This window comes from Acipenser ruthenus, chromosome 5 (assembly GCF_902713425.1).
Source record: "Acipenser ruthenus chromosome 5, fAciRut3.2 maternal haplotype, whole genome shotgun sequence".
NCBI classification, from domain to species: domain Eukaryota; kingdom Metazoa; phylum Chordata; class Actinopteri; order Acipenseriformes; family Acipenseridae; genus Acipenser; species Acipenser ruthenus.
In genome coordinates this window covers 4,542,451-4,568,431 of record NC_081193.1, presented here as the reverse complement: position 1 = coordinate 4,568,431, position 25,981 = coordinate 4,542,451, and the positions used below count along the sequence as shown (strand labels likewise).

Sequence of the window (25,981 nt, the reverse complement as noted above, 5' to 3'; positions counted from 1 at the left end):
GGTGGTTTAGTTTCAAACTAACAGTTGGCAACAATATGCCCCAAAGGTATGGCCCTATATATGTATGTTTGCAAGTTTGATTGGATCATTCCAATAATGTTAACCAGTGGTGTTTTTTTTGTTGGCATAAAATGTTTCTAACTCAAAGAAGGTCAAAATATTAGATAAAAACAAAAACAACATTCCCACGTGTGAATCACATTTAAAAGGATTGGGATGAGATTTTATTCAATAATGTAAACCGCACCCCAAGTTCAGTGCGTAACGTTAGAGCGGGAAAAGCTGGGCGACGAGCTGTCAATCACTACAAACAGCTGTGTGGCGGCTAACCAATCACAAAACAGTCAAAGGAAAGCAGCTTGGAGTCGAAAACATATCCGTCTCTGAAATTTAATCAACCGGCAGAGAGCTTTCCCTTAACAATGATTTCTGCAGCGCTCACATAGCTTGGAGTAACAGATGGTTCAATGTTCAAACCACTGCGGCCCTGGACTAAAGGGGAGTATTTCTAGACTAGTTTCTGGACATTTAAGACTGCAATCATAATGCCTTATTTTTCCAAACTGCTTTTTTTACTTTTTTGCCTGAGTATTATTGCTGAGAGCCGAGAGCAAATGACTAGGAGATGGACAGGTCCCATGGAAACACAAAAGCATGGCATGTAAGTACCTAGGCAGGGCGCTACAGAAAAGCTTTTTTTTAACAGTCTACCCTGCAGTATCCCTTCCTTGATATCAGATTAGGTTTTAAAGAATAATTTATTATTCTTTTTATGATTTTATTTGAACCGATTATACTCTAGAACTGACAACACGTTTACTACGCCACAGTGACATTACCATGGCATGTAGGCTACTGACTACTGTATAGCTAAGTTTCCTCAAGTTTTTCTCCCCTAAAAAATGTATTCTTTGGGAAATGGTACAGGTAGTTGTATATGAGCTGTGCAAAGTATTGCGTACTTTCTTGGTAGTATTATTTTATAAGTTTCTGTAAGCTGTCTTAATACCACCACGTTGTTCGTGTGAATAACATGAGATTTATTTATATTTTCATAATCCTACATAATGCGAGCACGGGTATTGCTAAGACATCAAAGCAGATTTGGACCTTAACAGGTGAACCTGTCACTGCATTTTGTCAGCTACTGAAACTTAAAGGCAAGTTATTGCATATAGGCATTCATTCATCTGTGTGTGTGTGTGTCTATATATACTTCAACACTTAGTAATTATAAACACATTGTAATAGGAACATTTATCCTCCAAGGGTTAATAGTCCTTACTGTACTTTTTAATTAGTATACAGTAAGTTAAACTATATATTTTTGGGGTATTTGGTCTGCATAAATATCTATCAGTGTTGACACAATATACCTCATCAGTAACTTTTCAGACAAAAGCTCTTGTTCAGCTATGTAGAGTAAATAGTGCAGTAAACATGTTATTCTTCAAGTATAACACAGAATCCCTGAAGAAAAACAAGTTTACTGCACCCTGTTTCTAACTAGCCGAAGGGCTTCTGTCTGAAACGTCCTGAATTAAAGATTTTAATTATTAAAACCCTTTGTCTACATCCTCAAAAAACAGTTTTTTCTTTTTCATTTTTGTACACTGCAGTTATATCTCCTTTCAAACATATGTAAATATATAGGTACAGATTTATAAACTAGACAGTAGTCTGTAGTATGCACAGATAACTACAGTCTTATTACATGTGTTACATTCCACTGAAACAAATTGAGAATGACATATGTTCCTGTCAGTCATTATTCATTTCCACTGTCAAATATACTGTATGTGAATGCTGCACCTAGGTTGAGAATAGAAATGTTTTGTCTTTTACAGTCCTTTATCAAAGAAGACCCATGATGGAACAAAAATGACAAAAATTAAGACTGAACAGCTTCTCAGAGTGGACGACTTTGATTTTAGTATGAGACCAGCGTTTGCAGGTAAACATCAACGGATCCTTCTTTGTATTTACCAAGGTTTAGAAAAGCGCCACTCTCACTTTGATACTAAATTCTCTGAAGGGGAAACAAACAAAAAAATGGTTTTGATTTCGCTTGTGTAGGGCAACCTACTCACGTACAAGGAATGCTGTTAAACTCCACTTAAAAGGTGTGGTAATGGGGCCCCCTAGAGTCGATCAATGCGATTCATTTAAAGGGGTAGCTTTTTGTTTTCTTTTTGAAAAAGCTGATTTTAACACATTACAAAGTGTATTTAACTACACTGTCCATCAGTATGCCAGTCACCACTTAAGAACCTCTCCATAGCCAAAGATATTTGCCCCAAAGGCAAGTTGTGTAGTAAATAACAAGGACAGATAATTAACCCTGTAATGCCCATTTCTGTATATGACACAATGCTTAGCCGTCCCTGTGTGTTATTATTTTTTTAAATCCAGCCCCACAAACCAGAATTTCATATGCAGTACATTATGTGTTGCCAGACACCTGGGGGAAATGTGTTTTGTACAAGAAATGGAATCTAGTTACATAACTAAATTAGCTGTTCTACTGGTATAGGTTAACAGTTTTCTTGAAATAACACCATAGAATTTACATTAAAAATATTATTTTGTGTGTCTGTTTACTACATGTTTCCATAGTTTAAGCTTGAGTGCACTCCTGCTTTATCAGAAAGCAGACCTTGTTGACAGTCCTTCTCTTCCTTTGAAACTTGCCATTTCGATATGTGAGCCTAGCAGGCATTCACCTGAGGTTAAATGTCATCAGCAAGTTCTGTTGTGGCTCAGGATGCCTTCTTTAAAAATGATTATCTCCCTGTGGCATTGTATGTTTAAATATACATATCAGAAACTGACAGCTCAAAAGACCGGACAGCAAGTAGGATACAAATGGACAGTTTATGTCTGAATGAACACATCAAGGTTCAAATCCAAACTAGCAAAGGCACTGGAGCTTGACTAAACAATACCTTGAAATAGCACTTTCTGACGTGTCCGTTTAAACACATGGGGTTATGTATACACTACTAAAATATTACAGGGAAAAAAAAACACAAGCTGATATATAAGGATCCGATTAAAGTAAAGTAACAGTGGCTGCCAGATCCTGTGGCAAAGAAGCAGAGAAAATGAAATTATTTAAGAAAGTGTTTGGTTATTCTACAGTAATATTTATTTTTTCATTTGGGATGGCACCCCCATGTGGAGACTTGATAAGGAATGGCTCAAATCTGCTGTGTTATTCACTGCTGCCTGTGAACTAAATCTCTCCCAAGTCTTGGTTTAGGGGGATTTTAATTTTATATCATTCTAAACAGTTACTGTGTGACAAGATGGCACAAAAGGTAGCAGATAAAAACAAGTTCAGAATGCAGTGTGGGAAGTCCTTTTCTTACACTGCGAGTAAGACATCCACAGAATTGAAATCATTATTCAGAGGCTTTGGGCGGTCAGTTTGCTTGACGAGCCTCAATTGGCCAGGTTGAGGAAATTTGCCAAAATGTCTGCACTGGGCCATTCTTCTTGTATTCCCTTTCCACAAACCAAAACCAACAGGCACAGATGTGACAACAGGGAACCTCTACAAATGGGCTTTTCCTGCAGCTCAGATTTTTAATCCATCCAAAGCATTAGCTACCAGTGATTATTTACATCAGGGAGTGTCAACCAGATTTAGGTCTGCATTACCTAACATTTCTTGTGTAGATTTAAGTAAGTATTTAGTGTGAGAATTATTAACTGAAACACCAGAAATCTAAAGGTTACTTTCACAAACTTATTATAGTTGAAAGATAAATTAGAGGAAAAGCTGTCAAAATGCAATTAAAAAAGTACTTTAAGCACAACCACATGGTGTGCAGGGTGAGTCATACAGTCTGGGACTGTTTCTCCCCATTGCACACCTAGTGAGCCCAGGCAGACACCTGCAGGGCTGGCCTTTGTCCTCCAGAGGCCGCCAGCTCGCTGACCTCCGCTCTCGAGTTCCTGGGTGTAGAAGAGGAAGCTGGCTTGGTCATGGGATCGGGGGATGCCCACTGAAACTTCAGTTCTCCTGAGCTGTGAGGGGGAAAAAAAGAATGCGTGTTTGTCAATTATTGTTCAGCAAAGGAGTCTGTGTTAGGGAAAAAATATTAGTAGCCATATATTTAGCAGTGGAATATGTTACAGTCACAGCATCTAGAAAAACATTCCTAGCAGTATGAATAATATCGTTTAATCGTTTTTAAAGCATTTTACCAGTGAGAGTTTCTGTTTCTGATATTTAATGTGTACACTGGTCCCTTTAAAACTAAACCTGTAATCATCTGGTTCTGATTCTGGACAGATAACTGGACAGGGTTAGGGGTTAACAATTTGTCCTAATTTAAATTGTTCTTTAAAGTGCTCCAAAAACCCAACATGATCCCTTTGTGTTCATCTTATTTTTAACATGACTATCATGGCCCCCCTGCAGAGATTAATGACAGTGTAATAACTTCTAAGAATCTGATTTCTAATGCAGTGTGTTTTAGGTGAATTCCCTGGAGCTTGCAGCAGGGTCAGCACTAATCCAAGCCGGGATGCCTAACGATGGGATTAGTTTAGGCTGCTAATCCATATCCAATGTCATTTTTAGTAATGTATAGTGCTTCTGCACAGCTAGCTAGCTGATTGAGGGGAACAAAAATGAACATTGCTTTTCTTTTAACTAAACAAAAGATCTGCACTTTGCTGGGAACTGGTAGCTGCTGGAGATAGTAACAGAAGGCTGGCTGATTAGTTCACAGAGTGAAGCTTCAAGGAGGGAAAAAGCTTTTGTGCCTGGAAATGGAAAGCTGAACTATGGAAGGAAGTAGTCAGCATTAATTCAGGAAGCATGTTTTTGTGACACTGCTGATTTAAGAAGGAATAATTACTGAATATTTACTGGAATAATTACTGAAAACTGGATAAGCATGACAAAACCAAAACCAATTAAACAAATGCAAAACTATTGCTATTGACTGCTGTACACGTGTCTCTTAGGCACATCCCTCACCTCTAACCAATTTACTGGTGACACATACCCTGAATATAATCGTCTTTCAAAACTGTTAATGGATAATTACAATTCGAAGCATCTTTACTCATTCTCTATTCGTATTGTATGGTTTTGAGCGCAGGGATTTGCAAAAGAGTACCTCGATTCAAATGGTTACATTGTTAACCTGGCATTAGATCACAACATGGTTGGATGTGAATTGAAACCGCCTGCTTTGGATTCTAGAATGTTTTTGTTTAAGCTGTCATTTTGGATTCTAGAATGTTTTTTGTTTAAGCTGTCATTTTGGATTCTAGAATGTTTTTGTTCAAGCTTTCATTTTGGATTCTAGAATGTTTAAGCTGTCATTTTGGATTTTCAGTGAATTCTATGGATTCCATTAACGTGTGCCTATGCTTTTCCAGTGCTGTACAGGGTTGTGAACTTTCCTTAAGCTTCCTAGCTGTTTCTTTCAAATATTAGTCTTTCATTAGGAAACTATTACAAGTCAGTTAGTCTCAAGATGTCACTGGGAAGCTCCAGTAAATCCATTAAAGAGCAAAACAGCGCCCCCTAATGGTCAGGGGCCCAACAGACAGAGCTTCCCCAGGCTTGTTCAGTGGCTTTACTCCCCAGGATGAACCGAATTGAGATTGTCATACCTTGTGTCCCCTGTTTGTAAGCCGCAGGCAATACTGTACAAACCACACTCACTCAATTATTTACCAAGCTCAAACTAATGGTATTCTTAAACTATGTAGCTGCTTTAAAAAAAACAAACAAACAAAAAAAAAAAACAGCTGCCCCAAAATCACAGTAACAGAGGCGGCAGAAATGACAACAGCACACCCATTTCCAAACCACCTAGCGTCAGAAATGCAGCTTTTTCAATGCTGTTGATGATGTAAAGTATCCCGTCATGGTACTGTAGGTAAGTTTATATTGCTTAAACCCCTATCCACCCCCCTATCCCCCAATCACACGCACTCACATTCCACTCATGTAGGAATGCAAATCTCTTTTTTGGGGATTTTACTTTCCTGTTATTCTTTAAGCAGTGCTTGTTGCTACGCAATTCGGCAAACTGTCTGGAGCATCGCTGGCTGGCTGTTGAGTTGACTTTTCAAAAAGATGACCGTGTGGGATTAACACAGCGAGCAATCTCCTGTCATGTGTCAGGGTGGCAGCTGTTTAGCTCTGGAGGACACATGGGGGATTGTTTTATTTTAGGACAATTTCAAGAGATTATGCAACTAAACACTAAATGCACCTATTGTTTGTTTTAGCCTTGTTACCCATAATGCAGTCCCAGTTCAGCCCAGGTGTAAGTCGTTGTGTCTGTAACATACATATCGCCATTTTTTAGGGGGTTAATTTGACCATTAAAAGAATAGTGAGGACCACTGCTTGTAAACAGCAGGTTTATATCTGCTGTTTTACACACATTTTGTTTAGTAACATTCAAACACAACCTGCCATGTGATGACATAGTGTGTTGTTATGTACAGTCGGCCACATGCTCACATGAAAAGCCACAGCTCAGCATGCAGGACTGGTGTGGAGTATTGGGCTGTCCATGAGTCTGGAGTAAATACAGTGTGTGTGGCATGTGCCCTTTCAAGCAAGCCTCCAGCAATGTCATCTGTAGGGCAGTGCTTGCCTCCTAATCCTACAAAAGTCATACTAAAAAAAACAATTGGAATGTGTCAGCCAACTTCTCTCGGCCCTGTCTGAATAGATCCAGCGCACCAGCAATCAATTCTCTCTCAAAACTGCACAGCACGTGAGACCTACATAGCAAATGACTTGTATGATTTATGGTCTTTTTTTATTAGCTATGTGCTACGACATCTTAAAGGGGCCGTATCCTACAACCGCAGTAAATTATCAGTCTGGTTATTGTCGAGTTCTCTTGACGCTTATGATTATACCTGTTATAGTAGTAAAACAGCAAACATTATAATGCTGGGAGCTTCGTAAAGCAATTGATAACCAGTGAAATAGTGATTTTGACACAATGTAGACTTTTTATGACAGTTTGATTTGTTATTCAAAAGAAAGGCTGAACTACGATGAGGTGTAAAAAGTGTAAGCATATACATCACAGCATGTACTGATTCTGTGCTGTGTTAGTATATCACAGCATGTACTGATTCTGTGCTGTGTTAGTATATCACAGCATGTACTGATTCTGTACTGTGTTAGTATATCACAGCATGTACTGATTCTGTGCTGTGTTAGTATATCACAGCATGTACTGATTCTGTGCTGTGTTAGTATATCACAGCATGTACTGATTCTGTACTGTGTTAGTATATCACAGCATGTACTGATTCTGTGCTGTGTTAGTATATCACAGCATGTACTGATTCTGTGCTGTGTTAGTATATCACAGCATGTACTGATTCTGCGCTGTGTTAGTATATCACAGCATGCACTGATTCTTTGCTGTGTTAGTATATCACAGCATGTACTGATTCTGTACTGTGTTAGTATATCACAGCATGTACTGATTCTGTACTGTGTTAGTATATCACAGCATGTACTGATTCTGTACTGTGTTAGTATATCACAGCATGTACTGATTGTGTACTGTGTTAGTATATCACAGCATGTACTGATTCTGTGCTGTGTTAGTATATCACAGCATGCACTGATTCTGTGCTGTGTTAGTATATCACAGCATGTACTGATTCTGTACTGTGTTAGTATATCACAGCATGCACTGATTCTGTGCTGTGTTAGTATATCACAGCATGTACTGATTCTGTACTGTGTTAGTATATCACAGCATGCACTGATTCTGTGCTGTGTTAGTATATCACAGCATGTACTGATTCTGTACTGTGTTAGTATATCACAGCATGCACTGATTCTGTGCTGTGTTAGTATATCACAGCATGTACTGATTCTGTACTGTGTTAGTATATCACAGCATGTACTGATTCTGTGCTGTGTTAGTATATCACAGCATGTACTGATTGTGTACTGTGTTAGTATATCACAGCATGTACTGATTCTGTACTGTGTTAGTATATCACAGCATGCACTGATTCTTTGCTGTGTTAGTATATCACAGCATGTACTGATTGTGTACTGTGTTAGTATATCACAGCATGTACTGATTGTGTACTGTGTTAGTATATCACAGCATGTACTGATTGTGTACTGTGTTAGTATATCACAGCATGTACTGATTCTGTGCTGTGTTAGTATATCACAGCATGTACTGATTCTGTACTGTGTTAGTATATCACAGCATGCACTGATTCTGTGCTGTGTTAGTATATCACAGCATGCACTGATTCTGTACTGTGTTAGTATATCACAGCATGTACTGATTCTGTACTGTGTTAGTATATCACAGCATGTACTGATTCTGTGCTGTGTTAGTATATCACAGCATGTACTGATTGTGTACTGTGTTAGTATATCACAGCATGTACTGATTGTGTACTGTGTTAGTATATCACAGGAGATACAGACATTGCATCGAATATAGAAGTAAATGGGGCAATCAGTTCCAGTTTCTTTCATAGACAGTTGACCTCATTGTTCTGGGTTAGCTGTTTTTTTTACTCTGGTCAGTAACATTATGCTCTGTATAGCATGTAGGGTCGTCTACGTTTAGACATGTTTTTCCTTGACTCATTTATTAGTTCATCCTGAATCTGCGTTCCACTGGAGGAGACGCATTTATCTAAAGCTAAGCATCTTCTGTAATATCCTTAGATAAAACTGAACCTAATTCTTGTCTGAACCTATATTCTGTAAATATGTTACGTTATATAAGTTGCAGACCTCACTTTGGGAGTTAGAGCTAGTGTATAACCATGGGGTCACCTAGGGTCATAATATTGTACTCATTTTTATTTAAAGGTCCTGCCATTCCTGTTGGGGTCGATGTTCAGGTTGAAAGTTTGGACAGTATTTCAGAAGTAGATATGGTAAGTAAACTGGTAGTGCCAATGCAGTTTTTGTATCAGAACAAAACCTGAAGACCCACAACAAGCTGGTCCTGTGGTGAAGTTTAACACAGAAAGTTTGATACAGAATAGCTCAAACTCCAGCTATATTGTTTGTACTTCAGCTACGTACTGTGGAACACTGGGCATGGCTGTGATGTGTTGGATACATCAGTGTCTCTTAACAGCCTGTTTGAATCACATCAATGTGGGTTTCTTTTTAACCTTTCCTTTACACACATATTGTGTATATATATATATATATATATATATATATATATATATATATATATATATATATACGGTGTATATATTTTTTATTGTATATTTTCAAAGTTCATTTCTTGAGATTCACAGTCGGTTTAGGCAGATTGGGTTCCTATGAAGTAAAATGTATAGACCCATAGTTTCTGAATATAAAGAGCTAAAAGTCCTGTTTTTTTATTCAACAGTCAGTTCTAGCAATTATGTGACTAGTGCATCAATCTTTTTTTTTTTAATTAATAAAAAATAAGTAATGTGCTGCTTCTGGTTGAGTCTGACTTCGAGTGAATCAGGCAGGCTGTGCTGTGAATGGGAGCTTTAGTGATGGTCATTGAAACTACTGTTATTACAGGATGTGGAACCCTGACAGAACAAGATGGATTAAAGTCATATCTAATGGACTGCCATCACTTATCCTTTTTACAGCTCTTGTATTTCCATATGTCCCTATTTAATGATGTCAGGTTCAGAAGAAAGTGAACTCTTTCACCTCATGGCTACACCTCATTGTTTCCTCAGGGGGTTCTGTTTGTGGTGCAGTGAAGAATGTAGTGAAAGAAGTAGTCGCCAGGAGGCCAATATTCAAGAATGTACCTCTTAAGCACTTTCTGCATATCAATATGGTTTTATTAATAGGATAGGCAAGGACAGTTTATAATCCATATGGGTCTGTCAGAGACGCTGATCCCTGGTTGGTCTCGCTGTGCTTACATTTGAAACCCCTGCCTCAGATGAAATTCACAATGATTACATCCATGAAGTGACAGAGCTGAATGTCAATTACCAGCTGATAATGACAAGTCAAAATACAATAGCATGTGGCACTAAGGGGTTAAAGGTTGAAGGCTTCTAATGGAAAGGTCTTTGTGATTGAAATACACGAATGGCTTACTAGGTATCAATTAAATTATTACAGGTGAGTTGAAAAGTCAGGATAAAACACCACACATAAGAAACCCTAAGTATACTGCAAGCATCACCTGCGTAGGATAGGGAGGTTCAAAGTAAAGTCATGTTCCAGCAGTCAAACTGCCGACATTGATTACAGTGCATGTGTGTGCCCCTCATGCCTGCCCAAACCATTACAGATGATCTTCAAAAACATAAAAGTCTACTTCAGTTTATATTCCTTGGGTCCTCACTTCTGTATTAGTACTCTGCAGTTACCTTATAATTGCACAAATTGGCACGTGAGCTTACGCTTGGGGATACTCTACTCTCTGTGAAAAGGTAGTTTGCATGTGTTAGCCCATATGCGCTTGTGTTCCAGCATAAGCACCCACATGGCTGAGAATATGTGCAAATGTGCCAGTCATGTGGGCTACACATTATAAACTAGCTCCCCAGTATCTGGACTACACTTCCCAGCAGTATGGGTGACTTTGCTGTTGTTCCTTCGAATACAGGACTTCACCATGACACTTTACCTGAGACATTACTGGAAAGATGAGCGTCTTTCCTTTCCCAGCACCAGCAACAAAAGCATGACTTTTGACGGCAGACTTGTCAAGAAGATCTGGGTCCCAGACGTGTTTTTTGTCCACTCCAAGAGGTCCTTTATCCACGACACCACCACGGACAACATCATGCTGCGAGTCTTTCCTGATGGACACGTGCTGTACAGCCTGAGGTGAGGGAGGCCTGCACTGCTGTGCATCACTGTCATCTGTTTTTACAGCAGGTTAGAAACAGCACCAGGTTCATGGAACAGCCTTGCACCACAGCTTTTAACCCTTCGAGGGTACACAAGGAATTGAGCGCTTGTTTAAACAGTTTCTTCTTAAAATACATTTGAAAGTGACTCAAATATCACCAGGAAATTGACAATTTGGAAGACCAGGTCCAACCTAAATTGTAAAGCCTGTTTCGTGCACCTCGTTGCAAAAATAAGAAAGTTAGCATCAATTTGTTTGTGGAACACATATGTCCCAAGCTTAAAGGGTTAACATGGTTTTGTCAATGTCTCTTGTGTTACCGGTTTTACTGTGAGCCGAATGTGAAACGCCTAGAGCTTGTTACTTATGCACTGTGATTAATTACAGTAAGCTCATAGTAAACTGTTATGCAGCGAGTCTTACTGCCATCCCTGCACTTTAGCTGAGGTCCATGAACACTGACTGCTGTTCATTGAATGTCATGACTGAAGGGCTCTTGTTTGGCAAATGTAGCCTTGATGGTCATATCTTTTCAGTATTGTGGGTACTCCAGCTTCACTTTTGTAAAAATCTTGCGATATGGTCCAATGTCCACTGGGAGCGAGGTTGAAACCACCGAACCAAACTCATCACTTGGTTGGATCCTGGGTCTCCAGAGGTGAAAGACATGATACTAATATAGTGAATTAGACAGCCATATAATCATGGCCTGGCCGTGGGGTCATTACAACTTCAGATTTCCTTTTAATCATTCTGGAACCCATCATTCAGATTGAAAAGTTTCAAACAATCCTTTTTCTTTGCTTGAATGTTTAGGGTCACCGTAACAGCTATGTGTAACATGGACTTCAGTCGCTTCCCCCTTGACACTCAAACCTGCTCGTTGGAGCTGGAAAGTTGTAAGTAACACAAAGACTTCACTTCACCTTTTTATAGTGTTGAAGGCTTGGTCACCCTGGACACACAATATAAAATATTATTATTTGTCTTGATGTTCAGTATTGTAAGATATCTTCATGAAATACCATCATGAAATGCAATCACTTTTTAGTTTCAGAATAACTTTCACTCTGTCCTTTTTTGTGTAGTGAACATTTCCTTTCTAATAGTTTTCAGAAGGGTAGGGACATTTTTCAAACTTGAGTTATTGCAATTTGTAAGCTTTTCTTTCTTTTGGCCTGCTAATCTCTTTAAAACTCCGATGCAGGAGTGGTGCACATTTAGAGTGGTTAGAAAATGAACCTGGGGCAGTGGTGTATTTCTTACCCTTATGAAAGCATTCAGTGTGAAATGTGTGCAACATTTTCAGATTGTTTACCAATAAAACACTGACCCAGCCTAGCAAAGAACTGTTGTGTTTTTACTACACATGGGCTAAGGCTAGACAGCACCCAACATGCTCTCTGATCATTGGATTCATTGAAGCCTTCAGGTGAAAAGGCAGCACGGCCCCATTTTCGCTTCAGCTACTGTATTAGTTTTAGATAAGCAGCATCTCTGATTTAGAAAGCAATGCCATGCTGATTGATTGGGCTGTTTACACATGCAGTACTGTAGTAAATGTATGCTCCCTTCCTACAGTATCTAGGCAAGTCCATTGTGGCAGAACATGTGGCAGCCATGAACCATTTTGTTAAACCCATGTGTCCTTCTGCAGCACCAGAATCCCACCTGACACCACGTACAGAAAATACAGTTTCATTTTTGAGTGCACCCACTAGGTTGTAGTGGAATTCTAAATGCATATAACACTCCATTTACTCAATCATTACAGAACAAAAAGTAACTTTAAAACAACCGTAATATCATTTGATTTTATATATTTTACAGATGCCTACACAGATGAAGATCTCATGCTTTACTGGAAGAATGGAGAAGAGTCTTTAAAAATAGATGAAAGAATATCCTTGTCTCAGTTTCTTATACAGAAGTTTCATACTACCTCCAGACTAGCATTCTACAGCAGTACAGGTATAACTCATTGTAACCTAGTAAATGTATGAGTGATTCTCCCAGTACACATGGGAGATGAAGTGTATGATCAAGCGGCTTTAAAGGGTTAGAGAACAAGTGTTTACAAAAAACACAGCACTTTACCATTTACCTGTGCTGCAGCTGTGTATTTTTCAGCATAATCCAGTTTTTTTTAAATATGTATTAATTTATAAAAATCGAGTGGGGAATAAAACCGAAAACATTTCTCAGCTTTCATTGAGGAGTGCCCGACATTAGAAAGAAGGATTCTTCTCTTAAGCGTCATTGTAATGCTGGCGCTCTGAGTGAAATTAATGGCTATTGTGGAACAGAACACTAGCAGCGTTGTTGCAGGGGGAGCATGGTCGGGATAGAACACCAGCAGCGGTGTTGCAGGGGGAGCATGGTCCCGATAGAACACCAGCAGCGTTGTTGCAGGGTGAGCATGGTCTAGATAGAACACAGCAGCGTTGTTGCAGGGGGAGCATGGTCTGGATAGAACACAGCAGCGTTGTTGCAGGGGGAGCATGGTCTGGATAGAACACCAGCAGCTTTGTTGCAGGGGGAGAATGGTCTGGATAGAACACAGCAGCGTTGTTGCAGGGGGAGCTTGATCGGGATAGAACACAGCAGCGTTGTTGCAGGGGGAGCATGGTCTGGATTGTAATATGACAGTCTAACATGTCGTATGTGAAATTTGTGATATGTTTTCAATTTCGTTCTCCCAGCTGAATTATCAACACAATCAACACCAGTCAAACTTTTTCAGGTTCGAAAAAGTGGGATGTACAGTATCGAAGACCATTGCACTTTTAACAATAAATAATAATAATAATAATAATAATAATAATAATAATAATAATAATAGGTTAGGAATTGTGAAGCATGCTGTTTAATATGACTGAACTTGAGTGCACGTTTCAGCAAGCCGGTGTAGAATGACATATATGAGTCCAAGGCTGACTGATAATGCAAAAACCAAGTCCTCTTTGCCACTTGCAGGTTGGTACAACCGTCTGTACATCACCTTCACGCTCCGTCGGCACATCTTCTTCTTCCTGCTCCAGACCTATTTCCCAGCCACTCTGATGGTCATGCTCTCCTGGGTGTCCTTCTGGATCGACCGCAGGGCTGTGCCAGCTCGAGTGTCACTCGGTGAGAAAACATCCTCGCTGCTCACAGCTTGTTAAACTCAGCCCGTGCTACTAAGAATGCCACCTCTCGATGTATTTTACATGTTGGATTCCCCTGCCAAGAGAATTTCCTCCTGAAACTATTTATTAGCAGCTAAAATACATTCATAGATATGCTTCAAATTAAGGCTTTACGCAAGTTATTCAAGTATAACAAGCTTCAAAAAGTTAAACAAGTTCTTCCTGTTGTTCCGCTTCCAGGTATCACCACAGTGCTGACCATGCCCACCATCATCACTGGAGTCAATGTAATACTGCCCCCAGCATGCATAAAGCCCTGTTAATAACGAGGCCTTGTTAATTCTGCGCAGGTATCACCACGGTGCTGACCATGTCCACCATCATCACTGGAGTCAATGTAATACTGCCCCCAGCATGCATAAAGCCCTGTTAATAACGAGGCGTTGTTAATTCTGCGCAGGTATCACCACAGTGCTGACCATGTCCACCATCATCACTGGAGTCAATGTAATACTGCCCCCAGCATGCATAAAGCCCTGTTAATAACGAGGCCTTGTTAATTCTGCGCAGGTATCACCACAGTGCTGACCATGTCCACCATCATCACTGGAGTCAATGCGTCGATGCCCAGGGTCTCCTACATCAAGGCTGTGGACATCTACCTGTGGGTCAGTTTTGTGTTTGTGTTCCTGTCTGTGCTGGAGTACGCTGCAGTGAACTACCTGACTACAGTGGAGGAGCGCAAAGAGAGGAAGCACAGAGAGAAGGTAACAGCGCTTCATTTCCATCGTACAAAGTCATAGCATTTACAACATTGATAATATAACAACATGGTCTTGTCTTCATCTTTACCTGCAGCAACTACCTTGTACCTGTGGAATGTCCCACGCCAGGACGATGATGCTGGACGGGACCTACAGTGAGTCTGATGCCAACAGCCTGGCCGGCTACACCCGGACACAAGTGGTTTCAGACGAGCAGGAGAAGATGGTGGTCCATCTGTCCATGAGCAGCGACTCCACGGCAACCAAAAAGAAGGGCATCTTTAAAGGTTACCGGGGATTCCGGATTATAAAGAACACGCATGCCATTGACAAGTACTCCAGGATGATATTCCCAGGAGCTTACATATTTTTTAACTTGATATACTGGTCCAGTTATTGCTGACCTCCCATGACAGTGACCTGCAGAACATTTCTCTTGGTATTGGTACCAGTTCCATCTTGGAGGAAAGTGGACCCACAGAAAGACTATTTATGAGCTGCTAAAGGAACTGCCATCTGCATCATTCCAGTTACCAATCAACATACACAGTGTTTTAATGATGGATCTACCTCTGCTACAAACAGGGGTAATGTTTTAATAGCACTACAGGAGAAGGAAGAAGCAAATCACTACAATTTTAACAGATCTCTATGTGGACTCCAGGGAAAAAAATCGACATTTTCTGTATGCTGCCTTCATCAGTTTAATTAATTCCAAATTATTTCACCAAAAAAAAAAACTTTGGGGGGATTTTAAATACATGGCAGCATGTAAACACGTACATCAAGGTGTACAATCTGTATATTCCATTTGTGACAGTTGTAATTTATGAGTTACATGGGTGAGAGTGGCCAATGATCCTTTTGACTGAAACTGGCTGGGGGTTCACATAGGCTCCCCGAAGCTCTGGGGTTGTACATGCTCTCAGATGCATTCTGCGCCATTTTGGACCACTTTTTGAGAAGCAAATTTGAACTTGACTTAGTAGAAATTACTTCACTTACAACTTGTCATTTTACCAGGTGGATCAACGTGATAAATCACACGAGGCTAGTTAACAAACATAGTTTTTGAAGTGTTACTGATCAAACCTTTTACATGTATGCTCAATTCACAAAATATTAATTTTATAAAACCTCAGCTGCAAAAATCACATACAATCTCTGCTTAACTCAATCATGTGTCATAAATACAGTTCTGATACAAATTTGAAGGACTTGTTAAAGGACCATTTTCAAAGACATTTTCAATGTTGATAACTAATAACCAACTCTAAAATAAATATTTTGCATTAACAGTTTATTTAAAGGTATAATAACAAAAATCTAAATTATACTCACTTTGAGTAAGATAAGCTCTTGACCAGTAAACCCTCTTATTCAGTAACACTGAGTCAGTTTTGGTTCCTATAGGTGAGTGTTTCATTCTAAAAGCAGTTCAACAATTCAGTGATTTAATCAATGTCAAAATCAATATAATTGTGTGTCACAATCCTAGGCACCTAACTTTGTTAAAAAGTAGGGGGGTAAACTGAAGGACTAACTGCCGAGCGTAGAGAGGCAAATGTACTTTTTTTTTTTTTTTTTTTTTTTTTACAATTAAACTCAAAGAAACCAAGCAAACCTTGCTGTTGTGAAGTTAAAGTTTTAGTCAAGCCTACAAAATTGGACAGGTTTTTCAGCATAAAATGTTCAATATGTACTTACTGGGCATGCATAATTACAGATACATGCAAGTAACACCAAATGGCACCACCAGTACCAATGGCATCTCTGCACAGTGCTGCACCTAGAATTCACACATGTAGTTCACTAAAGGAAAGTGTTAAACAAACAAAGACAAGCAAGTACTGTTGTTTTGAAGGTAATTACTCCCCAAGTAAGGCAGTTCAAAATACTTGCCCTGTCCGGTTTACTATATTAAAAAAAGACTTAATTCTGAAGCAAATGCAAATACTTTTTTTTTTTTTTTGCTGAATAAAACAATGAAGGACCAGTCAAGAGTTGTTTGTTGTTTTATACCATTAAAATGGTATTATTGCTCTAAGAAACTGTGTCTTTGTCTTTGTGCTTGCGTCTAAATATGGTCAATTGAGTGAGAGGGCAAAGTTCAAACAATAATGTAACTGCTGCTACTGCAACCTAGTCATATTTATATTTTTTACTTTAAATATTCTTTACACTTCGAATCGTGTGCATTATTTTATAGCTTTATCAAGGACTGATAGTGAGCAGAACGACGGGGAGAGTATAAGCACACATTTTAATTACCTTACGATTTCAGGTATGTGCCTTTTAACACGCTACTGTCGTTTGTAATACACAAATAAGCTTACCTGACTTGGAAAGCGTTAAACGGTGCTAGCAAATTCCTACTTGGTTTGATTGAATGAGTCATCACTGACACAACAAGCTTCAATATATGAACGCTGAAAATGTATTCCAATAAACAACAACGGCACGTTTTAATGAAAAATAAATAAATTCTAGCCTACTTCACTAAAGTAAAAACGGACTTTTGTTATTTTGAAATACCACTGCTTCAGAATATTACCAGTGCTTAATAAAAGTAACAACATTTTATTTAGAGTTGTTGTTAAACTTAAACCTGTTCATGATCCCACAGCAACCCAAACCTACTAACTTCCTTATTTTATAAAAATACACAAATAACCGTCTGAATATAATTTAATTAATAGAGAATAAAAACAAACTAAACTAACAACTTCCTAGCCTATATTTATTTTTTGTAGTTTTCAAACTGCCCAGAATCTTTGGTTTCACACCGCTGCTAACGTTACCTGTTGTAAATAGTGCAGAGCAGACTATGGCCCCTATTCGTCAGTGTCGGTTCCAAAAATCGTTCTTATAAATGGATTTAGAATGGTTTAAGGAAACTCCTCAGGCTAAATGTAACGGTACCCTTCACTTTGACCTCTGGTCTAATATGGTGGCCATATTCCTTGTAATTGCTTTTTTAAGAATGCTTGCAGCATTATGTAATGAGCAAAGCACTGCCATTGCTAGGTTTGTATTACTGCATTTACTTTCCGATGCGTAATACATTTTATGAAAGTTCTGTGAGGTGACTGTAGATAATCCCTGTAATGTAGATAATCCTTGTAGCGTCCGGAGCCTCAGCGAGGGTTGAGGATAGTCAGTGCCATCATTGCAGAGCTTTGTTAAACAAACAGCACATCTGTGTCACCCCTGTGGTTCACTCATTGCTTATTTTTGCATTATTGATTTAGAACCATTACTTTTGGATCCCAGAAACCTTGTTATGATACACAGAGTGAGACCAATTAAAAAGAGCACTGTTTTAAAGAAATAAATGTTAAGACCCTTGTTTTTTTTGGCACCCTCTTTATTTGCATTTTTTTCATCAAGCTCGCTATAGTTTAGGAGAGAAAAGTGCTTGGGACTGCTTCACCCTCCCCTGCTACAGCACACATGCAGTGCAGTAGCCTAGAAAACTGATCAAATACAAACTGACCACAGTGACCTTGATAGATCTGCAGTCAAATGCTACCTACCGAGCTATGTAATTAAAAATGATCCAGTGGATACCGAGCAGCAATGGAAACATTAAGAGCACAGATTAGTGGTGACTTTATCCAGGAACCACGGCACAGCAGTACTGCTGCAGGGGAATTCATAAACAACAGACCATACGAAAACAGCTGTTGAAACTATGTGAAAATATTTCAGATTAAGAAATTTATAGAGTACATCTATTAAATACATGGATTATTTGCACATATGAATGATGCATACAGACAGGTGTAATTCAAACAGCTAAAAACATTCAACAGGGATACTGCAGCACAACACACATTTTTTTAAAGAAATTATTTTGAGGGGGCAGGCGCCACCCCTGGAGGGGGTAACTGCACAAGTTCTACTAAAATACCCCCTTCCTTTTGGAAATCTTTGCTTTTACAAGGAAAGTCTATAATTCTGGATCATACTGGGTTATGTATTTGTATCTTTCTAATCTAATAAAGTAACGATTTAAGACTAAACCTCTGCATCATTTGTTCTCCTCTGAATCAAACACAAATCCTCCTAGTGTTCCCCAGGTCAAAACTGAAACTTGGGCCATTGCTGAAGATTACTAGAACTCTAAGATCAAAATAAAACACGTTTCATTCACAAATTCCTTGGCTGTTTCGGTGCTTGATAATCTCTTATAATTGCTTTTTTGTTATGTAAAGTTTTAAAACATCTTTCACAGAAGGCTTTCTTTTGCTAGCAGGATGCAATTAAACCACTGTCCTCAGAAAATCCATTTGGGAAAATCCTTTAACATGTATTATATGATGTCTACCCTGCTTCAAGAGCACTATATGAATGCCACTCCAGGGTCTGATTCTGGGTAATTAAGCCTATGCAACAATGGATCATTTTTCTGCATGATTATTTACCTGGAATTGCCCATAGCATGTGGCAATGTAAGTTGGCAACATCCACAGACGATGGCATGCTTTGGACAGCTTCCAACATAATATAAACCCAAGCAACCTCTTTAATCTTATTTGTTTTAATGCACAAATCTTATTAAGTCTTTACAGCCCGTGACTGTAAGCATACTGTGCTAATTGTGACTTTTGGACTTTTTAGTGCAGTAACTGGCCATGTTATGTGATGCACTGCCATTGCAAATTCTGACCCCTGCAGGTGAGGTTAGAAGCTCTATAGCTGCTTGTGCTGGAGCTTTGTCATTTACGCACTCTGCTGGACAAACAAAAGAGGTGGCATCTACTAAATAAAGTCACTACTCTGTACTGCATGGTACTTAGCTGGAGTTGTAATTGTGGCTTTGACTGGGCTTTTAAATAATCCAAGAGATTTTAAAGCACTGCTTATACTTTATATGGGAAGGGGTCTGCCTGACTAACACTAGATACTGTCAGTTTTCCTTCTCTGAGAAATACACATAACCAACAGTGTGGTACCTGCTGTTTGTTATATATTGCTATGAGTGCAATAACCAGTGGTGCAGGCAAGCCGGAACGCACTGGAATGCAGTTACGTTACTATGTTCTACAGGCAGCAGTGGTGCAGTCAAGTCAGAACGCAGTTCCGTTACTACGTTCTACAGGCAGCAGTGGTGCAGGCAAGTCAGAACGCAGTTCCGTTACTATGTTCTACAGGCAGCAGTGGTGCAGGCAAGTCAGAACGCAGTTCCGTTACTATGTTCTACAGGCAGCAGTGGTGCAGTCAAGTCAGAACGCAGTTCCGTTACTATGTTCTACAGGCAGCAGTGGTGCAGGCAAGTCAGAACGCAGTTCCGTTACTATGTTCTACAGGCAGCAGTGGTGCAGGCAAGTCAGAACGCAGTTCCGTTACTATGTTCTACAGGCAGCAGTGGTGCAGGCAAGTCAGAACGCAGTTCCGTTACTATGTTCTACAGGCAGCAGTGGTGCAGTCAAGTCAGAACGCAGTTCCGTTACTACGTTCTACAGGCAGCAGTGGTGCAGGCAAGTCAGAACGCAGTTCCGTTACTATGTTCTACAGGCAGCAGTGGTGCAGTCAAGTCAGAACGCAGTTCCGTTACTATGTTCTACAGGCAGCAGTGGTGCAGGCAAGTCAGAACGCAGTTCCGTTACTATGTTCTACAGGCAGCAGTGGTGCAGGCAAGTCAGAACGCAGTTCCGTTACTATGTTCTACAGGCAGCAGTGGTGCAGTCAAGTCAGAACGCAGTTCCGTTACTATGTTCTACAGGCAGCAGTGGTGCAGGCAAGTCAGAACGCAGTTCCGTTACTATGTTCTACAGGCAGCAGTGGTGCAGTCAAGTCAGAACGCAGTTCCGTTACTACGTTCTACAGGCAGCAGTGGTGCAGGCAAGCCGGAACTTGTTTAATAGTTAAGCTAAGTCACATGACTCACATCTCCTACACAACTGTCTGATTCAGTCAGTATTCCTCTTGATGCAATGAAAAGAGCATTAGGAGCTTCTTATATTACAAACTATTTCTTTTTAGAAGGTTAAAAATGCTGACGAAGATGACAGCAGCAGTGCATCCACTACGACTGTGGACACAAACACAAACAAAGCCACTGACACAGACATGTAAATAAAGTAAAGCCTTCTGACAGGATGGAGAAAGACACTGTGGAAAGAGTTGTAGAAATGTGATACCGCATGACCTGTTATATGTGTTACTAGAAGTTCAGTATACACATACATTGTGAAATAATTCTTGTTTAAAAAAATCAATACCACCAAGCTTCAGAATAGATCGGAGTTCCCTGAAGCAGTTCATAATGCTGAAAAAGTACTGAAAGTTATTTCAAGTGATCTGGGAAGAGAGGAAACTGCACTGCTAGGTCCAATGCATCTAACAGGTTACTGTATAATTTATATGGACATGATTCTGTCTCTTTCAAGTTAAAATGTTTCTAACATTGATTGATTTAGACATGTATATTTTATGCCACTTTCCAAAATACATTAAGTAGGGTTACCATGTGGCTCCAGATTAACCGGACGCTGTGAGACAGAACGGGATTTCAAACTTGCCCCTAAATTGAAATAAATGAAGGTGTAAATGAACCATCCTTAGCTACAATTATGGTGCTTAAATACCTGGATGGGTGTCAAATAATTGTGTTATACTAAGAATGAATTGCAGCCAGTCGCTATTTTTTTCTGTTTCTTAAAATTCAATCACCCATATTATTCTGCAAATACAATCAAAGCATCATCAACACGTTGCTCTATTCGATAGATTAGCTATTCGTTCATTAAGATCTGATCAGAAGCAGCTGATCAGTGTGACTTATTTGCTGTGCCTAAGCAATTCCACCACAGCAGGATTAATCTCAGCAATGGTGGAGCTCATTTATACGTGAATTACTTTCAATTTAGGGGGAATTTTGAAATCCCGGTCTGTCTCAAAGCGTCTGGTTAATCTGGAGCCATATGGTAACCCTACATTAAGATGCCATCTTGAAAGCCACACCCTCAAACTCCCCACATGCAGGAGATTAGCATTACTGTATAATGCACCTGTATTTAAGTCCAGCTCTTAGGTGTGTAATAAGAGAAGAGCCCCCTGCAAGTAGTTCATTATTCTTTCATTTGACCTCTTTATTGTCCCCCAGCTGGGGTGCAGGCATTTGTCCAATATAAGGCACTTAGTACACTACAGAATGTCTCCATAAAGTCATATAGCCGTTCTTAGCAATGGTAAACGAACCATCCATGCATACCTCGCTTAAAGTGTTGATATTTGTGGAGTCGGGACAGGTCACTCACTCAAAAAAAGGTCGATATTCTTTAAGACATGACCATTGTATATAATGTAGAGTGCACGGGGAAGGCAGCAGCAGGGCTGGTCGGTGACGTATTCACACACAAAGATATGAGCCCGATATACGCTCCTTGCAAGGGAGCCGGCTCTCTTGTACAGCGGTATGAGCGCTATGCTTTAGTGCGAGATGTCCCGGGATTCGCGCCCGCCCTCCGCCTGTGTGTGGACTGCCTCGCCCTGTGTGATGCGCCTGCCTGCATTAACCGAGATATACACACACACACACACACCACTCGTTATATCGTCCTGGAGATGGCAGCCCATTTTTACTGTCTTACTGCAGCTGCAACACACATAGGCACTTACAATTACTGTTCGTTTTTATTTCGTACTGCACATCACAAACAACAATATACAAAACAGTTAAAAACAAAGCGTACTGTTATCATATACACACGCATTGCACAACAACACAAAGCAAATTAAATATCTACTTGCTGAAGCAGTTTTTATTTAGATTGGACCCCGACACCCGCGTTATATCGAGAGAGTGTGTGTGTGTGTGTGTGTGTGTGTGTGTGTGTGTGTGTGTGTGTGTTTGTGTGTGTGTGTCCTATCAATGTTTTACTTTATAATGCGTATATGTTTTGTTTTTCAAATGCTTGGCCCATAGAGTAAATAAACAGTATTATATCTAAGAATTAAATTAAAAACTGTGACTTATGTGGGTTGTATACAAACAGTAAAACAAAATCTGTCTCCTTTCAACTGTAGTCTAAACTGTCATCATCATCAGTTGACAGTTGGTTAGCGGATTAACTCCTGATAAAGGAAAACTTTATGTAATGTAATTCCACCCACAGATAATCTCAAAATCCAGATTAATTCAGTGAAAACAAAATCTGTCAGTTTTCAAAATAGCCACCACTAGAACAACAACGAAAACACTAAACAGAGGGGTAGATTTTGCTCTCGATGAATTAGTGCAAAACAAGCATACATGTTTTGTGAAAGACTAAATATCCATTAGATCAAATATTTCTCCGCACTTTCGGTGAGGTATTTTGTGGGCATGGAACTACGCTGCCCAGTCCTCAAGGACACTGTTGGAAACAGTTTGTCCTGTTCATTTTTATTACATGAGAGTCGCTGGTATTTACTTCATGCTAATAGTGTAGTCAGCTTTCGCTAGGATAATATGAGACAGTAGTTCTAATATGGATTGCCTATTGGCCCGGTGTTGATGGCTGAAGTGTAATGCTGGTGTAACCCTTGTGGTTTCGTAGACCCGGCCAGCACCCAAGAACGTCACGCTGCACACCACAGGAGTTGTTTTTTATTATGCTGATTTATTTTGCGCATCTGGTGAGCAAGTCCGAGGGTGGACTTGAGGCTGGCAGGGGAGTGTGTAGCATGCACGGGGGTAGGGGTCAGGGTGGTAGGTGACGCAGTAAGCCCGATACCAGCTCCTGCAAGAGAGCCGGCTCTTTTGTACAGCGGTATCATTATCAGGGGTATGCTGCAGTGCGGGAGGTCCCGGGTTCGCGTCTCACCTTTGTAAAATATATAATCTTTCTCATCATTCATAATACCACAGTAACATTTTCATTCCATTCCGAATATTCAATCAGAAAGATTGCATCCTGCTGTTGCTTCCATCCTGTCTTTTTGTATTATATGTTATTATTGCGGACACACGCCGGCTCACACAGGTTGCACAATATCACACAGATTGTACTTTTTCATTAGGACCTGATGCGTTGTGCTTTTCCACGTGTGTTAAAGAAGTACCTCTGAATTTGTCCAAAGTGTCTGTTATGTCACCAGTTCCTCTGAATATCAAACAGCGTTCAATATGTTATTTATTGATATGGTTTTTATACCAATGAGTTCATATAAACTGGGCGGTAGAATATTGTTTCTGCTTCTGTTAAACTAATCATGTTTATTGTTTTTGTACAGTATTTACAACATTTCTGTGGTACAGCACTCCATTAATAACCCTACTTAGGTCTTGTTCTTCATTTTTTCAAAATGCAGTGTACTCTGATTTTTGTTAAACAAAAATGTTTGCAAAAATAGCACTGAAGTATTAGGAATTGCTTTAAATAGAATATTAAGAATGTGATTATTTATAAATGCTTTCAGTTCCTAATTCCTAACCCTGGTTTTTGATTATCCATTTGGTTTCTCTAACACAGAACCACCTCCAAGGCATGAGCTTGACTTGCATACCTTGTAATACTGCAACACTGAGGGTACTCTGTGCTGTCAAGTGCTGCTTCGCTGCCACTAGGATAAATGGACATTTTAATGTTATTTTGTTTTACAGTTTTTTTGAGAAATGCACACAAGGACAGCTGTTCTAAAGTTACTGTTTAGGTAATGCTAGTAACTTTCAGCTCGCAGCCCTATGTTCAAGCCTACCTCAGAAGGTAGTTATGGGATTCAGAAGGAATTGTTTTTATACGGCGTGTGCTGATTGGTCTACAAGTACCAGCATTGTGCTTGGTGTAGGCCCTGGCACCTTTCTTCTGTATCCAAGGTGGCCCCAGTTATCTTGTGAATACAGATGTCAACAGAAAATCCTTTGGGTGGGAACATCAGTTATTTTGCCATATAGAAATGGTGCTTGCCTCAAAGGCTTGACTGTTTGAATGAGCTTAATAAACTGCAAGACAATACAAGATCAAGAACAGTGTTGTGGCTGTCTGCTTGTACGATACTCATATCAAGTTTCATATTCAGAAAAGCTATTATGTATTTTGTTTAAAAATTGGAAACGTTTTCGTGCACTTGCTTTAACCGGCTGTTTCTTCCAATTCTTTTGGCTGACCTTGCAGCTGGCCTATCCGCGTGGCTGTTCTACTGAACCATGTATGGGAAACGCAGCACAAAATGCTGTCCGTTTTGACATGAACATAAAACCAAAACTTCCACTTAGTACACTGGCACAGTTTACATCATATGCTGTATTTAGATCACTTAAAAAACAGAATAAATGTAATCTGCAGTAAACAACCTATAGCTAGAACTTGGTTTAGATGTGTAATGCACAGCAACACATTTAATCAATAGGGTGGGAAATAAGTTTCCATGGCTGTTTCCTATATTTAGCCCAAAATAATGAACAGGACCAAAGTAATACATTGTCTTTTTAAATGATATTTATTAAAACAAAATAGATAACATCACATAGTACAGTGGAAACATTCACTGTTTATTCATTTCACTTGTAACTAGAAGGGCCTTGTGTCCATTTCTGTGGACGGTAACTAGAAGGCACGCAAATAGACCAAACAACGTAGGAACATAAAAAGCACGTTGAAACAGACCCATATTTTAATTGTGCATCTGTGATAGAGAGAGAAAGGATCGATGCTGTAAATCTCCCGATTAGAAAGGGCGCTGTGTAAGGGGGAAGGTAAGCTGCCTCCTAGATCCGCCACCTCGGTGGTAGGTGGAAACCGGAAGGTGACCATATTAGGAGGGGCGCGTAGCTGCAAGTACTCAGGACGATTCCATTGCAGTCAGCTGCAGGGCAGCCCTCTATTGGAGAAACCATGGCGACGCATTGACTGCAGGGAGGAGTTTGCTGGGTACAAAGGGGAAGCAGCTACGTCAGTACCTCCGCTTGCGCTGAGAAACTGAGCCACCAGCCGGAGCGTTGTGTTTTTTGGATTATGTGTTGTTTGTTGTGTGTTTTCAGAGGCAGAGTAGGAGTGCGGGACTGCAGCCACGGAGCCGGTTCCAGATCACAGAGCACTACCTTCCCTTCACCAACATCAGCACACCCCGTGTGGATTACAGAGCACTCTCATGCACAGGACACTAGGGATTTCATTGTGGACACTTTCTGTTTGGGTTTTGTATTTTTGTTTCGTGTGTCAGCCAGCTGTGTTCCCCCCAAATACCATCGCTGGTAAAGGGGAGGTTTATTTCAATAAACACAGTCGTTTTGGGAGAAATA

General features: G+C 39.8%; 1 protein-coding gene across 1 annotated transcript; it reads left to right on the top strand.

Moving 5' to 3' along the window:
- The first annotated feature begins 386 nt into the window (after positions 1 to 386).
- Positions 387 to 18,720, top strand: gabrr2a (gamma-aminobutyric acid type A receptor subunit rho2a). Its single transcript, XM_034005025.3, has 9 exons — positions 387 to 661; positions 1,848 to 1,954; positions 8,855 to 8,922; positions 10,611 to 10,834; positions 11,676 to 11,758; positions 12,690 to 12,830; positions 13,836 to 13,988; positions 14,558 to 14,754; positions 14,846 to 18,720. The coding sequence occupies exons 1-9, from the start codon at positions 546 to 548 to the stop codon at positions 15,152 to 15,154; spliced, it is 1,398 nt and encodes a 465-aa protein (XP_033860916.1). The 5' UTR covers positions 387 to 545; the 3' UTR covers positions 15,155 to 18,720.
- The last annotated feature ends 7,261 nt before the right edge of the window (positions 18,721 to 25,981 follow it).